The sequence below is a fragment of the Thalassophryne amazonica genome, chromosome 14, assembly GCF_902500255.1.
Source record: "Thalassophryne amazonica chromosome 14, fThaAma1.1, whole genome shotgun sequence".
Classification (NCBI taxonomy): domain Eukaryota; kingdom Metazoa; phylum Chordata; class Actinopteri; order Batrachoidiformes; family Batrachoididae; genus Thalassophryne; species Thalassophryne amazonica.
The window spans coordinates 59,703,240-59,721,651 of record NC_047116.1 but is presented as its reverse complement, the minus strand read 5'-3'; the positions used below and the strand labels follow the sequence as shown (position 1 = coordinate 59,721,651).

At 39.1% G+C, this 18,412-nt stretch overlaps 1 protein-coding gene across 2 annotated transcripts in view; it reads left to right on the top strand.

Annotated features, from left to right (window-relative positions):
- LOC117524798 (partitioning defective 3 homolog B-like) overlaps positions 1-18,412 on the top strand; it is an 830,560-nt gene that overhangs the window by 306,503 nt on the left and 505,645 nt on the right. For both annotated transcript variants that reach the window (XM_034186621.1, XM_034186620.1), the window contains exons 9-10: positions 15,744-15,849; positions 17,817-17,956. In XM_034186621.1, the coding sequence (XP_034042512.1) occupies positions 15,744-15,849; positions 17,817-17,956 (246 nt within the window). The remainder of the gene's footprint in view (positions 1-15,743; positions 15,850-17,816; positions 17,957-18,412) is intronic.

Sequence of the window (18,412 nt, the reverse complement as noted above, 5' to 3'; positions counted from 1 at the left end):
TCATGTGGTCCTCAGAAAGAGAGTTTAGGTGCATTTGAGTGGAAAATAGTGTTAGTTGTTGACACGTCGCGGAGGATCAGCTGTTTTTAACGAGACGATACGGAGCGGCTCAGATCAGAATTCTAAATAAAGGAGAAAAATAAAACACAAAAATGTCTTTGTAAAGTTCAGTGCAGGTGTGCTGTTGTCACCATGCTTTAAGAGGTGAGGACGAGTCGTAGCTGCTGCAGAAAACCGCGGATGAAAAGCTCACAGCTCGCTTAAAGTGTGTAGTTCAGTCAAACCCCGACCTCCTGCCCACGGACCAAGTTTAATGCTGCTATCAACCCACAATGCAAAAATAATAGTAACGCACAGTGACTTGGAGAAGTAACTTTAATCTGATTACTGATTTGGAAAGATTAACGCGTTAGATTACTCGTTACTAAAAAAAGTGGTCAGATTAGAGTAACGCGTTACTAAGTAACGCGTTACCGGCATCACTGGCTACAGTGAACCTAAAACTACAGATTCACAAGCCCCAAATAAGTAAAATAAATCCTCTGGGAACAAATAACAAAAGAACAGCTGGTCACAATATCTGGATTAAATTTTGTCACATAAACAATTTGCTGGATAATTTCTGTTCATAATTTTACATGAAATTACATTAATTGTATTCCCCCCCTTTAAATGGTTTCTCTCTCTCTCTCTCTCTCTCTCTCTCTCACTCACTCACTCACACACACACACACACACACACACACACACATACACACATCAAAAGAAACGGTGCGGTCTTCCGCATCACTAAAGATATGGTCGTCCTTATTGAAGCAGTAGAATACAAAATCTATAAAAACCTGTTCTAATCAATTGACACACTCTTGTTTACATTTTTCTTCTTTGCACAGCTGTGCTGTTGAGCAGGAAAAGAAATTAAAAGCTTTTTCATTTGAATAAAAGTGCTTTTGACATCATGCATGTGGCATCAAGTAAAAAGGAACATTTAGCCCATTTCGTATAAAATGTTGATAAATATCATAGGTCATTCAGGCCAAAAATTCCAGGATATGACTTTTGGTCCATCTCACCCAGTCCTGGTTTGAAGTAAAAAAAAGAAAAGAAAAAAAAAACAAACAGAACACATATGCATAATGTATATTTGAGGAAATAATTGTAATCTTTTTTTCTCCTGCAACCATTATAGAACAATCCTTCCTCTGACCACCTGTCAATGTACAGTTGAGTAACATTTGGCAGTAAACAGAATAGACAACTTTCTGCAGAACATAGAAGTCTTACTTCCACCTTCTGTGACAGCTTGTTTGTTGACTGTGTTTTGGCAATCTGAACCAGTTCAGTGAACTCTCAAAGATAGATTTGATATCATGACAGCATGACCATCGTGTAATTACTTTGGATGTATCTGTACAGTGGTGACTGTCATAGTAAATTGTTCTTGTTAATCCATCAACAAATTAACCTATATTATAATACCCAATTGGCCTCAGTGTGCATGTGTGTGTGTGCATGTGTCTGGCTTTGATCATGCAGAAACCGGCGAGAGCTAACATTTGCCATTTTGGTATGCTGTTGGGTTAAGGATGAATGCTGCGAAAATGGAAAGTTGATAGGACAAATATTTTTGGAGAAATTCGCAGTTGTAGCTAACCAGTAAACAGTGGGCGCAGTGCTGCAATGCATTATGGGACTTTGAAGTTTTGGGGTTTTAAATGTTGTTGTTGTAGTTCATGTTAGTTTAACAGTGTGTTAGTGTTATTGATTTATTATGTTTTGTAGTTCAGTTGGTTTAGTTAGTTGGTTAGTTAGTTAGTTAGTTTAGCTTTGTTGCTGGTACCATAAGTGAGAAGTGCATTGCATTTGATGTTTTCCGCAGCAGTTTGTCTCTAAAATTAGAAGCTCTGCTTGTGTCTGTGTGTGTAACTTCAATCACGGACAAACTGGGGAGAGCTGACATTTGCCATTTGGTATGTTTATGTATTTTGGGTCAAGGATGAACACCACCAAAACGGAATGTTGATAAAAACCTATATTTCTTCAGAAATTATGGATATTAGCTAACATTGCTAACTACATTCTGGACACACATGCCATTCCAGCAGTGGGCAATAAATCATGTTTATATCAAGTGTGAGTGTGTACGTGTACTTACATTGGATTTTAAGCCCTGGTCCCACCGAATAATAAGCCATTAATGATGAGCCATACGGCAGCATGGTGGCTTAGTGGTTAGCACTGTTGCCTCACAGCGAGAAGGTCATGGGTTCAAATGGCTCGTGTTGGCGCATATGATCCATGTAGCACCATGAAACGTGGCGTTGGTGCTAGAGGTGCACCGATCGATCGGGCACCGATCATTATCGGCCAATCACGGTTTGATCGGTGATCGGCAAAATGTGCGGATCAAAAGGACCGATCACAACAGTGCAGGCAGTAGCGCAGGGAGCGCTTGGTCTTGTCATGACACGCCCAGCCAAGAGCATGTGTAGTTTCAAAATGGCTTTGCCGGTCTGGACTTTTTTTGCGGTGTCAAAAACAGACACGAAATTTGCTATTTGCAACACTTGCGACAAGGCTATCCCTCGAGGAGGAGTAAACCCAAAAACATTCAATACTACAAACCTAATTAGACATTTGAAGAGTTGTGACTTGACAAAATACCAGGAGTTTCAAAAAGCGGCCAACTCTCGAGCAGAGCAGAAGCCGGACCCGACAAAGAACAAACAATTTGCACAACTTTCAGTTACAGAGACACTACAGCGTCTGCAACCATACAGCAAAGATGGTAAGAAACTCTGAGAGATCTAAATAGACTGCTGTGTAATGAATGGAACCACACTGCCATCTAGTGGATATCCAGTGTGCGTGAGTGTGTATTTGTGAATCAGTAGGCATTTGTTTGTGGATCTGTGGATTTCGCGAAAAGAATGTCTCAAAATTACATCACAGAGGAAAGCGATGAATGCATGTAATTGGTGATCCACAAATGCTGAAAATTCACAAATACAATTTCCAGTTTTACAAATGTAAATTGTTTTTTTTTTTTTACAAATTAAGTTTTATATTTGCAAATACAGCATTATTTGCAAAGACCAGTTTACAAGTTACAAATATGAAATTTGCATTTGTGGATATCTGAACACATTTGCAAATCGATTATTTGTACGTACATCACCCTGTGTGCATTTACAAATATTAATGAGACAATTAGATTGAGGGCTGTATTTTACATTCTCAATGTTCTGTAGGCTGTAACCTGAGCAACATGAAACATGGAAAAAAAAAGCTTGCTGGTAGAACAAAGTCAGTGTAATAAAAATCAAAAGTTGGCAGTTTATTCTAGTGTCTTTATTTGAATGCATGTTTTTTTGTTTTCATCATTAAGTTTTAATGCAAAAATAGTCCTATACATTAGACCTATATTCTTATTTTGGGCATGATCCAAATATGTACTTGATCGGTATCGGCCTTGATCGGTATCGGCAGATCAAAATTTCAGTGATCGGTGATCGGCCTAAAAAATCCTGATTGGTGCACCTCTAGTTGGTGCACATTTATGCATGGGTTTGGTCCAAACCTCCAGCCCTCCTACACTCGGTCCCTTTAAAGTGTGGATTTTCAATTCACACCATCTATTCAAGATGTTGTCACATTACAGTCCGGCTGGTGTGTGCATCTGTGCGCCAGATTGCTGTTCACCTGTGTTGCAGAGTCATTAAATGCAGCAGTTCTGCATGTTCACCCAGCTCTCTGTGACCAAAAAAAAAAAAGACACCACAATGAGGTGGCCACTTTAAATATATACACCCACAACTGTGGATCACCCCCCCCCCCCCCCCCCCAAAAAAAAACAACACAACACAAAACACATCCATAACCAGACCTGCTAGAACCGAACCACGGCGTCTCTGCACTTCTTCTCGCTGGGTTTATTTCTTCCGTGGCTTTGCAGTCATTTTGACACCGTGATCCAACTTTTAACTTTGTGTTCATCCATTAATGTCTGCAAAATTGCTCTTTTGTGCACTGGCGTTCTGCGTAAATGCTCGTCTTGAGTGTGAGTCATTGCGTCAGCGCGCACATAGTGCGCCTCATCAGATCCATTATAACAAGATGTTAAATCTGTCATGCCTGGCCCAGTTACAGGTTTTCATCTGTATTTTGCCTCTATTTAGTTCATCCCCTTCTGCCCCAGCTATGTTTTATTAATTATTTTCATGATTTGGTTATTCTCTGTTCTAGTTTTGCTCTTCTCATTTCGGTTGGTTTCTGTTGTACTTTTATATCGGGTTTTGATTTCTGTTTATTAGTCTGTTCCTGTTTAGTTTTGCTTTAGTATTGATTTCCTGATCAGTTCTTATGTACCCCCAATCTCAATTCTCTTTTGTACCCCTTCCCCTTGGCCCTGCCCCTACCCCTTCACCTTACCCCTTGTTTTAAAGGGGTAGGGGTATGCCTCTAGCCCTATGAATTGAGACACCCGTCCGCCTTAGGAGAAAAAAAACTGCCCATGTCAAACTGCCGTCTTCACTGTTTAACATGGCAACCGAAATGTAACTTGTTGCAGCAGCCTGTTTGCTCTCTTTATTTTCTTGCCTTTCTGCGTAAATGCAAAGAAATAGAAGTCGCAGATTTCTTTGATGCATCGCAATCATGTCATGTTAATTAATTTAATTAATTTGTAATTTATAATAATAATAATGAATAGTATTAATAATGAATTAATTAGTAATTGATTAATGTTAATAATACTAATAATAATCAATAATAGTAATAATATTGTTTAATCATTAATTGATTGATTAGTAATTAATTAATTAGTAATTAAAATAATTTATTATAACAATTTATTAATTTATATAGCACCAAATCACGACTAATCGCCTCAAGGCGCTTCACAAACATCATTTTAAAGCAGAATAAAATGAAATAAGATTAAAACACAATAAAAAATTTTTAAACATAAATAAGTAAAAGAAGTAAAATAATAAAACAAATAAAAAAGACACAATCATATAAAATACTAATGATAAAACAGGAAAACAGTTTATTTATTTAAAATAAATAAACACGAAATATATCAGTCTGTGTGCAATGAATGTATGCATTATACAGGTTTCACTTTTTGAATGGAATTACTGAAATAAATGATGATTTCATGATATTCTAATTATATGACCAGCACCTGTATGTATGTTATGGGCTGCATCTAGTTCTGTTAACCTCATATAGAAATTTCCTTGACAAATAATAGCAGTCTATTATGGACGTCAGGTTATAAGTGTGTGTATACGAGGGCTGTCAATAAAGTAACGGTCCTTTTTATTTTTTTCAAAAACTATATGGATTTCATTCATATGTTTTTATGTCAGACATGCTTCAACCCTCGTGCGCATGCGTGAGTTTTTCCACGCCTGTCGGTGACGTCATTCGCCTGTGAGCACTCCTTGTGGGAGGAGTCGTCCAGCCCCTCGTCGGAATTCCTTTGTCTGAGAAGTTGCTGAGAGACTGGCGCTTTGTTTGATCAAAATTTTTTCTAAACCTGTGAGACACATCGAAGTGGACACGGTTCGACAAAATTAAGCTGGTTTTCAGTGAAAATTTTAACGGCTGATGAGAGATTTTGAGGTGATACTGTCACTTTAAGGACTTCCCACGTTGCGAGACGTCGCTCAGCGCTCTCAGCCGCCGTCGTCAGCCTGTTCAAGCTGAAAACCTCCACATTTCAGGTTCTATTGATCCAGGACGTCGTGAGAGAACAGAGAAGTTTCAGAAGAAGTCGGTTTCAGCATTTTATCCGGATATTCCACTGTTAAAGGAGATTTTTTTAATGAAAGACGTGCAGGTCCGCGCGTCGGGACGTAGCCGCCGCGACGCTCCGCCACAGGAAAAACACCTCTGTTGGAAGCCTTAAGGACAAGTTGGAACATGTCCTGCCTGTTAAACAATTTCTCATATACTCACTCCACTGAAAGCCATCAAAAGCCGCCTGGATTTTACAAATGGTTATCAACACGGAGGTGTTTTTCCTGTGCCGCTGCACCGCGACGACTGCGTCCCGACGCGCGGATCCGTCCGCACGTCTTTCATTAAAAAAATCTCCTTTAACAGTGGAATATCCGGATAAAATGCTGAAACCGACTTCTTCTGAAACTTCTCTGTTCTCTCACGACGTCCTGGATCAATAGAACCTGAAATGTGGAGGTTTTCAGCTTGAACAGGCTGACGACAGCAGCTGAGAGCGCTGAGCGACGTCTCGCACCGTGGGAAGTCCTTAAAGCGACAGAATCACCTCAAAATCTCTCATCAGCCGTTAAAATTTTCATTGAAAACCAGCTTAATTTTTCGAACCGTGTCCACTTCGATGTGTCTCACAGGTTTAGAAAAAATTTTGATCAAACAACGCGCCAGTCTCTCAGCAACTTCTCAGACAAAGGAATTCCGACGAGGGGCTGGACGACTCCTCCCACAAGGAGTGCTCACAGGCGAATGACGTCACCGACAGGCGTGGAAAAACTCACGCATGCGCACGAGGGTTCAAGCATGTCTGACGTAAAAACATATGAATGAAATCCATATAGTTTTTGAAAAAAATAAAAAGGACCGTTACTTTATTGAGAGCCCTCGTATATTTTCCATCTTATTCCCATTGATGAAACTTCTGCTTTTCTGCCTGAAAGCACCAAGTGTGTTCAGGGCTCCCTGTTTGTTTACAAAGTACACACACGTTACAGACCTTGAAATCCAACAGCAGGGATCATTATTATCCAAAGATTTATGAACATACAAATTAATGTGCTTATCCTTTATTATGATTTTCTCCGTTGTGAGATATAAAATGTCTTATCTTAGCCCGAGCGACATTACGATATTCTTCAGAACGACAATATACACAACATGCATCCAGCAACATACACGTTGCTGTCATAGGCAACTGCCTGTAAAGTTTCTGTTCAAGTTATAACTTTCTAAACAGCGTAATTTGTAATGAAAGCCACTTAATTTGTGCGGCTCTTTCGGTGCCATGTTTGTTTTTTCGGAGACAGCGGTAAGCTCCTCCTACCCCTCCAAACAGAGTGTGCATCCAGATTCACTCCAAACAGAGGGGTTTGTAGCCCTCCGCCTTCCCCATCCGCCTTGCTCCAAAAAGAGAATTGAGACACCCCTCCATCTCTGATGCCCGCGCAAAATGGAGGGGAAGGGGTAAGGGGATCGGCCAAGGGGTAGAATTGAGACTCAGCCGTAGTTTCTTTTGTTCGCATGCTCATGTTTGATTTCAGTTCCTGTTTCTGTAGTTTTTCATACTGTGTTAGTTTGATCTCACGCCCAGTTATTTATGTTCTCACTCTACAGCCCTGCACCTGCTATTCTTTGTCTCTCTTCATTATTCTGTTATTCCTCACACCCAGCTTATTATGCTCACATCACTTCAGTTTGTGCACTCCCCTCCTCACAACCTTGACTGTGCGTTATCTTTGTTTGCTAGCCATGCCCCCTCCTAGATTGTTCCTCACGTGCACTTTGTTGACACCACCTGCCCTTTGTTTCACACTAATTAGTCCACATGTATTTAAACCCCACAGTCTTTCACTTCCCCACCAGATTGTTGTCTCAGTACACTTTCCAGTCCTGTTTTTGTCAAGCCGTGTATCGAACTACTGCTCTGTGTTTCCTCAACCATGCCTCTTGCCTCATCCCAGATGTCGGTGTGTGCTCATGCCTCTGACCCCTGCTTGTTCATGACTGCATCTCTGCCTAATCCTGCTTGTACTTCTGCTATGCTGACTGACCACATGTTTACCAAAACCAAGCCTGGAATAAAGACCATGATTTCTCCTTTACCTAAGCCCTGTGGTGGCATAGATAACCAAAAAATTAACTTCGATAACAGATAATCAGATAACTGAAAAGTTATCTTTGATAAAGATAAAACAATAAACCACCCAAAAATGTATCGGAAGTTACAGATAACCGATAACAGATAAATTCCAATATTGTCTCTCTGGTACATTTGCAACTACTAATAAACTGTATTTGAGTTTTAACACCACAATAGCTTCTAGTAATATTAAAAGTGACAACAGACCCAAACAATGAGGCACACTTTTGTCTTTGAACATCCTGCCCACTGCTGGAAGCTCCTGTTTACTGCACAGCTTCCAGCACATAGGCACCCTGAGAGCAGCCACTAAGCCCAGCTCTCTATCAGTCGCAACGCTCCGGTCAGGCGGAGGTCTTGGAAAATAAAGTTATGCTGACTTATGGTTTTGATTTAGAAATAGCATTAATACCAATATAATAACTCCATTAATGTCAATTCTGTCATTTGTACAAAGTTAAAATATAACATATATCTTTTAATGTTGAATAATGCACTAATTCTGAGGTTTTGTAATAAACACAGACAGATCGCAAAGGATTCTGGGTAAAAGTGCCTCTGCTAAACACTGATTGGTTCAGTCATTCATTATGTAAACCAACACATTAATGTGACGTGTGTTGTGTGTTGGTGTTTACAGATAAATGTGCTTTTGTAAAATATTCCATTTTTTATTTGTAAAAACAGGCATTTTTATGGAGCCCTGGACGTGTCATCGCAAAATGTTTTGCATGTGGAGTGAATGTACGCTCATTTTATTAGTGCCATGCTCACATTTGATGATGTTGTAAAACGTGCACTTTGTCTTGACATAAATGTTGGCTTTACACTGTGCGAGTTTTGGCCCTTTTTTAGATGATTTTTCATTCGTGCGAGAATTTTTGGGACCGAGTTTCAGGTTAATCGCGCGACCTGCATTGTGTAGTGTACATGGAGTAACAAGCTGCGTTTAACATCTCACAACCACCTCCTGATCGCCGATCATATGGTCGAATGAAAATAAAACCTGTTTGATATTATTCTGTATCCTGCTGCTGAGGGGCTACAAGCGTCCAACCGCTCGCACTGTGCATGTGCAAACACAGCAGAGCTGTCTTGTAATGTTTTTTGTTGTTGTTGTTGTTGTTGTTTTGTTTTTAAACTTAATTTGTAAAAAAAAAAAGCTATTTGCAAAGCCAAAAAGTTGATTTGACAACCATCTGATATAACCGTGGTCAAAATAAATGGAACACTGCCATCTACTGGTGCCCAGATGCTTAGTACTTAGGGTGAATACTGCCATGAACACTGCTGGCCAGTAGATGGCAGTAGAGGCCTGAAAAACTTGCCGAAACAAAATCCCAAATAATCCGTGTCTGCTACATTTAAGATGCGTGGAATTTAACAAACGCAAATACAACAACGTCTATAAAGGCAGAGAATATATTCACGGGAGTTTTAGGCACTAGAGTTTAATGCTGTTGTCCGTGGAGCCTGAACAGAGTGTCTGAAATGCATTTGTCCTGTCGTGAACGTACTGAGATTACCCTATCACCCATAATGCACTCCTGGGCACAGCATGTGCTCACTAAAACCTTAAAATTAGCACATTACTTTAAAACTAAAACATATATCTGATATTTTCACTTTATAAAACGTCAGACATGACAGTAATTTTAAATAACTTGTCCAAAATGAGTTTGGTTAAAATTTGAACCATAAGTTAAAAATGTATGCCTCTGGATGACTTGGGTGATATTGCCAGCGTATCAGTATGACGTTAAAGGAAATTAATTTTTTTTTTTGTGAGACCACTTCTCTTTTGCCTGCAGAGGATAAAGTGGTTTCTTCAAAAACAGCTCTCTTCTGTTTGCAGAGGGTAGAACTATACATCTGTTAGGAAACTTTTAACAGGTAGGTGCTCAACTGATTTTAAATTTTTAAAATGTTTGTCACTGTTCATCTTTGTTTACTATGTTATCGGTCTAAAAGTTATCGGACAAAAATGTACGGAAGATAATTAGTCCGATAATGGTTTTTAAAGTTATCTAAAAAGATAATCCGATAATGAAAACATTATCTTCGATAATTATGTTATCGGATTATCGGAACTGTGCCCACCACTGCCTAAGCCTAGTCTGGGAGTTTGCATTGCGGGTCCAGCCGCCATGGTAGCCGGGCAGCTGCCGTTCTGACAAAATCTATCATTAAACATACTTTTACAGCTGCTTATAAAGAAGTAATGAACATGCAACTGTTTAACCAAGCTATTACAATATAAACATTACAAATTTTTATATTGTTGTTATATATTTATATTTATATTGTTTATACAAATCTTTTAGGCTGTTCCAAATATGTTTTCCACCTCAGCACATGAGACAGAGAGGAAAAAAGCTCCAAATGTCTTCTGTGATTCCAGAAGCGATAAGAGGTATTTTCAACATCCAAACTGACAGAAAATGATTAATCCGCTACAAAATTATTATTTTATATACAGCGTCCAACGCACAAAGCAGGTGGGATTGTCACAACGAAGTGTGCGGAAGTGCTGAGCCAAAATAGCCTGTCCAAAATAGCCTGTCCTGTCCTCGTAGCCACCAGGTGCTCGGATAATGGGCTTTTAACAGCCTTATCCTCATCACAAACATGCCTCTAAAATCCTTGTTAGTCCTCATAGTAACCCATACACAAACACTTTTTGAACTTCTTGAAATTAGCGCCACGCTCAGAGATGAGCCTTGTTAGCCGAATATTGTGCCTCTAATAGCCCCTCAGAGCCACTATTCTCAAACAAATGTTGAATAACTGGACTCGTACCAAAAAACATGCTACGTGGCTCATTTATTCGCTGGGACCAGGGCTTTAGTAAGTTCAGTGTAAGTCCATAATATAATTGTATATATGTTAAAAATACATGGATGACACAAGAAAATTAAAACACTTTTTTCCATTGTGGCCCATTTAAAAATCAAATGACAAAATAGAAGTAATAAATATTAATAATAATGATAATAATAATGGTGTGTATATGATAACAACAACCTAAACAATTTATAAATACATTCAAAATTATGTAATTAACAGGAAATTAAAGAGTTGAGCTCTTCTAAAAATTTTTGAGGTCTAAGGTTCTAAAACCATTCTGGACTCATGCCATTGCAACTTATTATACAACCCCTGGTAAAAATTATGGAATCACCGGCCTCGGAGGATGTTTATTCAGTTGTTTAATTTTGTAGAAAAAAAGCAGATCACAGACATGACACAAAACTAAAGTCATTTCAAATGGCAACTTTCTGGCTTTAAGAAACACTATAAGAAATCAGGAAAAAAAATTGTGGCAGTCAGTAACTGTTACTTTTTTAGATCAAGCAGAGGGAAAAAAATATGGACTCACTCAATTCTGAGGAAAAAATTATGGAATCATGAAAAACAAAAGAACGCTCCAACACATCACTAGTATTTTGTTGCACCACCTCTGGCTTGCAGAGCTTGCATAACAGCTTGCAGTCTCTGAGGCATGGACTTAATGAGTGACAAACAGTGCTCTTCATCAATCTGGCTCCAACTTTCTCTGATTGCTGTTGCCAGATCAGCTTTGCAGGTTGGAGCCTTGTCATCGACCATTTTATTCAACTTCCACCAAAGATTTTCAATTGGATTAAGATCCGGACTATTTGCAGGCCATGACATTGACCCTATGTGTCTTTTTGCAAGGAATGTTTTCACAGTTTTTGCTCTATGGCAAGATGCATTATCATCTTGAGAAATGATTTCATCATCCCCACACATCCTTCCAATTGATGGGATAAGAAAAGTGTCCAAAATATCAATGTAAACTTGTGCATTTATTGATGACGTAATGACAGCCATCTCCCCAGTGCCTTTACCTGACATGCAGCCCCATATCATCAGTGACTGTGGAAATTTACATGTTCTCTTCAGGCAGTCATCTTTATAAATCTCATTGGAACGGCACCAAACAAAAGTTCCAACATCATCACCTTGCCCAATGCAGATTCGAGATTCATCACTGAATATGACTTTCATCCAGTCATCCACAGTCCACGATTGCTTTTCCTTAGCTCATTGTAACCTTGTTTTTTCTGTTTAGGTGTTAATGATGGCTTTCGTTTAGCTTTTCTATATGTAAATCCCATTTCCTTTAAGTGGTTTCTTACAGTTCGGTCACAGACGTTGACTCCAGTTTCCTCCCATTCGTTCCTCATTTGTTTTGTTGTGCATTTTCGATTTTTGAGACATATTGCTTTTAAGTTTTCTGTCTTGACACTTTGATGTCTTCCTTGGTCTACCAGTATGTTTGCCTTTAACAACCTTCCCATGTTGTTTGTATTTGGTCCAGAGTTTAGACACAGCTGACTGTGAACAGCCAACATCTTTTGCAACATTGCGTGATGATTTACCCTCTTTTAAGAGTTTGATAATCCTCTCCTTTGTTTCAGTTGACATCTCTCGTGTTGGAGCCATGATTCATGTCAGTCCACTTGGTGCAACAGCTCTCCAAGGTGTGATCACTCCTTTTTAGATGCAGACTAACGAGCAGATCTGATTTGATGCAGGTGTTAGTTTTGGGGATGAAAATTTACAGGGTGATTGCATAATTTATTCCTCAGAATTGAGTGATTCCATATTTTTTTCCCTCTGCTTGGTCTAAAAAAGTAACTGTTACTGACTGCCACAATTTTTTTTCCTGATTTCTTATAGTGTTTCTTAAATCCAGATAGTTGCCTTTTAAAATTGCTTTAGTTTTGTGTCATGTCTGTGATCTGCTTTTTTTCTACAAAATTAAACAACTGAATGAACATCCTCCGAGGCCGGTGATTCCATAATTTTTGCCAGGTGTTGTAGAAACTTTGTATAATTTTTTTACCACCCTTGAAAAATTTCAGCTACCTATTTTATAAACACTACCCAATCTAGATCTCATGGGCACGGGCATCCCCACGGGCAGCACGCAAGTATTTAATTAACGTTCAAGAAATATTTGGTAATTACTGTGTCACTAGGTTGTGCAGAGAGGCAAACCAATCATGTTGATACTCCAGCAACCTGCCAACCTCTTATTGACAAATTGGCTTGTTGTTCTTTTGGCTTTCTGATGATTATGGAGAGATTAGAAATGATGGAGTGATGGTCACATCCATCAAATGTCATTCAGCTGTCGTGTCCAATCTGGAATGCTGTAGAATAAAGTCTTTGTAGTACAGTACATTGGTTCCAACTACCTCCAGGCACCAACGTGGCCCTGTTTTATTTTCCTTCATTGTGAGCTGGACTCAGACCTAAGACAATATGCAGTTGCTACCTCAGCCTAACAATAACGGTACATTGTGTCCCTGAAACAAGCAGTTGGAAAAGCCACAGAGAGCCCTTTGTTCTTGTCAGTCATCTACATGTTTTTTATATATCATGCAGCTAATGAAGACTGCTTGCTTCAGTGACTCACTGGGCACTCGTGAAGGTGTTTTTGACAGCCGAAGTCATAAACTAGCCACAATTCATTTTGACTTTAACTGAAAGTTGTAATGTCAACCCAGCCCAATTACACAATCTGGATTTTATGTTGAAAATGAAATCTAACAACACATTTTAAAAGTATCAATTCTTCATTTCCTGTACTTTATGTAAAACAGTTCTTTGTCCAAAATGTGTATATATTGTGTGTAACATCACCATGGAGACAGGCTCAGCATCTGACAAACAGCTGGTGTAGAGTCAGCAGTTACTTAGCAACAGCAAGTTATTAAGCTTATGGTGCTGGGTAAGAAGAAAGAACCACAGAAATCAGAGAAGCATCTTGTTTATCTGTAATGATGAGGCCTTAAAGTCACAGCTCACAAATGATCTGCTGAGTTCTTATCATTTACAATGAAATACAGCTTCAGAACAACACCTCATGCACCGTGGTTGCATGAAATGCAGTACTACACAGAGATGTGGAGGTACTTTAAAATGAGATTATCATTGATGAGATGATACTCCAGTCACATTAGCTGCAAATGACGGTGACACACACTTGGCTTTGTCACTTGATGGACGTTCCCGGGGTGTGCACGCTAACTTCCCCATAAGATGTCTTGAAAATAACATCTGAGGTGTTTTCAGGTTACCAAAACTCCATTTTTTTAATTTTTTTATTTAGACATGTTTCTTTCTTGCCAGCCTTTACAAACTTCGTAAGAAACATGTTAGATTTATCCAGAAATAAGCTGTTTTGAAGTATTTTCCTCCATCTTGCATGATTTTCTTTGAGTGAGCTGCCGTCTGATGTCACACTGCCTGTAAATTCGAATTGGCAGTTACTTGTATCGCGTTGCTCAGTATTTGCATAAAATAAACCTCTGGTCTATTTTGGCCGTGCCTCGCTGGCGGCAGAGTGACCGTTGTCTCTTGCTGCTGCAAAATTCCCACTCTGATCGAAAATGAATGGCAAGTCACCACTTTGCCTCTGTCACTTGCTGTCGCTTGGAGCTAATGTGACTGCGCTTTTAGAGCATATATGATCACAGTCTGAGTGTTCTTGAACTAAAGTGGGTAATTGATCAGCCAGTTTTGATTGATGTGACACAGGAGCTCCTTTCAGTCGTACTTATGTCACCATGTCCACCAATTACAAACACTTCAGGTATTTTGAGATTTAATTACTGTCATTGTCGTAATGCCAAAATGCTGTAGATAATTCGGTGGCTGCTTGTACTTTACCAGTGGTGTAATGTAACGAAGTACAAATACTTTGTTACTGTGTTTAAGTAGAATTTTGACGTATCTGTACTTCGCTATTTAAATTCCTTGCGACTTTCACTTTTACTTCACTACATTTCCTCAAGAAAATGTATACTTTTAGTCCGATACATTTCCCTGAACCATCTTGTTACTTGTTACTACAATATAAAAGTAGAAGCAATTTGATTGGCCAATGCCTGTTTGCAAAGGTGAAAGCAGAACAGATACAGTTCACTACAGCTGCAGCAGAGGGGTCCTCGTTTCACCCCTGCAGCAAGTGCCGTGTTTGACATAAAACAAGTAAAAAAAAAACACATAAATAAATAAATAACAAAAAGTTGAGTCTGTGCCCCCGCTGACTCCCAATGCGCACATGCCGACATGCGCACACATACACAGATAGGCTCCCACTGGAATTAACACACACACTGAACACACATTTAAATACTGACAAAACTGGCCCTTGTGGCTATTTCATTTCAGTTATTTTATTTGAAATTTTCTGAGAGCTGCGGTGTGTAAAAGCACCACGTTTTGGGTTTCAGAGCACAAAGAGCACGTTTGGTTTCTTAGCTGTGGTTGGTGGTGAGGACGTTTGCATTTTTTTCCTCTTAAATTTGGAAAACTGTGTAAATGTTCTGTTTCACAACAGCCTGGCTGTTGTGTAAGACTGTGTGGTATTCAGAAAAAGAACGAGACTCATCCTGTTGCCAACATCAACTGCTCCACCAGAAACTGATCCAGGCTTTTATAGGGGCTAAGGCCCCCTCCTGGTTTCTCGAGACACCACACTGGCTTTCTTTTTGTGTTGCAGTTTCACTGTCCATTCGCTTTGGATTTTACTTTTACTCAATACTTTTACTTAAAGTACATTTTTGTATGAGAAATTTCCTTTGATACTTAAGTACAATAAATTTCAGATACTTTAACACTTTTACTCAAGTATCACTTTGAGGTACTTTATAAAAGACTGTACTTTGCTAACTGAACGGATCAGCACTCTTTTCAGTGGAATATGAATTTATATTGCTTGTGGATGGATGGTTGATATGCAACCATTTGGATTGTTAAAAATGATAGTTGCAGGGATTATTGTTGTTAAAAACGATAAATGAACAGTCTGTCCTTAACCTAGCCTGCCAAGGTGAGGAGTGAGAGTCCTCTGCTGAAGAAAGCTTCTGGCCTCTCAAACTTGGTGTCCAGTAAGAAGGGACGGAGACTGAGGATTGACTTGAAGAAAGGTATTGCTTGTGTAGTTGCACAGTTTTCCTCTGTTTTTCAACATTTATTTCAAAATTTTTGCATGTTCAAGTGTTGAATTATGTTGGAGTTAAATTTGCCTCATTAATACCTGCAAGTGCACAGAAGGTGATCTACAAATTTTTCTTGATTTGCATGTGTTTTGCGATCCACAAACACAAATTCCTGATTTGTAGCTTGTGTGTTGGTTTTTACAAATAAAAGTATATTTGTAAATATATCATTTTTTTCATTTGTAAAAAAAAAGCCAGTTGCAAAACTGAAAACTTTGTTTAGTGTGATTCAGCATTTCTTGATCAGCGATGACACGCATTCATTGCTTTGCTCAGTTACGAAATTTTTAGACATTCTGAGCACAAAACTGCTCAGTTTCACAAATATGTAGCTTGCGATTCACCCTGCCGTCAAGTAGATGGCAGGGTTCTATGCATTTGCCACCTTTGCTTGCGTTGAATGCTGCAACAAAGGGGCGGAGATTTCAACATCAACATCTGGCTTCTTGGCTTGGCATCAGTCAGCCACTCAGTCTGGGAGTTAACCCAGACATATCCCATAATTCCTTTTGGCACGTGTGTTGGTTAATGTGCAAACCTGCAGAAATAGCGCGTTACTTAAAAAGACGTGCGATATTTTCACTTTGTAAAAATGACAGAGTTGCAGTTAATATTGATGAACTGTCAGGAATTTGTTTTATGTTCATAAATAAAATCTTTAGTGAAACTGGTTGGATGGATTTCTAATGAGATGATAAACACAAATGCATCACGATCACTCTTAGAGATCCAGCATTTTTTTGTTTGTAGGAAAAACTTTCAGCAGACCAGACCCAATGGGGTGGCCATCTGCTATGGTACTAACAAGACTAATCAAAAGACACAACACAAGATTGACAGAACATGCAATGGCTAAAATATTGCACCCAAAGTACCACATATAGTCTGATCACGGTGACAGGATAATAACAGCAACGAAATGAACATTAGGCTCCCAGTGACATAGAGTAGACTTTTCGTGAGTCAGAGATTGTATTACATTACGTTTGGTGAGCATTTGGATTCTTAATTATAAATCATAAAAAAATAATAGTCCACAGCCATGCTGCATTAAAACTGTGTATGGCAAATGGCCTTATTTGCTTCAAACATCCAAGTATGATTTTAAAAATGTAATCTGAAACAGTGTGTTTTCTTTGTGTCTTTGTTTTCTCTCTGGAATTTTTCTCCCAGATTTGTCCATGTTTTTTGGGAGCCATCGTCTTCTGTTCTCTGGCTGACTCTCCTTCCTCCTGCCCTTCCTTTTTCCATCGTCCTGATTCTCTCTTCAGGGTCTATTAAGTCTTTATTGATCTGTTCATTTCTGCTGATATGAATTCATACTGGGCCAAACTGCTGACTTCGCTCTGCTAAAGAGACCACACTAAATGAGTCCTATAAACCACACATCCAGCCTGTGTGTGTGCACCATTTTGTGCATGTATGCATGTCTGTTAGCACTTTTATGCAAGTGAATTTATGCCTCTGTGTGTGCTTCTTTTCTTCCACTGATTAGGAGAGCATTTTTATCTTTATTAGCTCTCTTTCCAGAACATTCACTCATAATTTCCTCATCATATTTTTTTGCTCCACTCTGCCTCAAGTCCTTTTCTTTGTGTCTGTCCCACATCTGAAGTCAGACAAATGTTTCATACCTAAACATACACACTCACATACAAAATGTCTTGGCCACACAGTCAGTCACTGAGTAGTGAGTGTATTAAGTTTTTATGAGTTGTTTCAGGAGTTTCAGGAGTCTATGAGGGGGGTGGATGGTTTAGGACAGGAATGACATATATTGATAGAGGACACACCTGTACAGTGTGTTGGTCATTATTGGGCTAAGACTCAAAGAGATATTAAGGCTCAAAGAGATATTAATACAGTTCACACTCTGCTTCACGTTGTGCTTCTAGGTCCAGAAGGACTCGGTTTTACTGTTGTAACCAGAGATTCCTCAGTCCATGGGCCAGGCCCTATCTTTGTCAAAAACATTCTACCCCGTGGTGCTGCTGTCAGAGATGGACGACTACAGTCTGGAGACCGCATACTGGAGGTACAAGACAGCCACATTTTTAACTGGAATGACATATTAATTTGGCAACACCACAAATTTTTTTTTTTTCCTTTTCATTTTTTTTGACCTCTTGGGCCAAATACAGTTTGACTTCAGGGAACTGTTGTACACAATGTACCCATCGAGCAGTCCAGTCATCTTTCTGTCCCTCAGTGTTGCCACTGTTGTCAGCGTATGCTGACCGTATTAAAAACATTGGCATATTCTGGCATACGTCTAATAATTTATTGGTAGGTTTTGTGTAAGTTAAGAGCATGTGGAAGCACGTTGAAGCACGCTAATATACATCATAATATGGTGAGTACGTCAAAAAATTTTGGCCATGCACAATATTTTCGACAAATGCCAGCATATGTCTCATACGTCCCGCGTACGTGGACCATACTTTGCAGGTACGTTATGCGATTGTTGACACACATTTCTTCTAAGCTACTC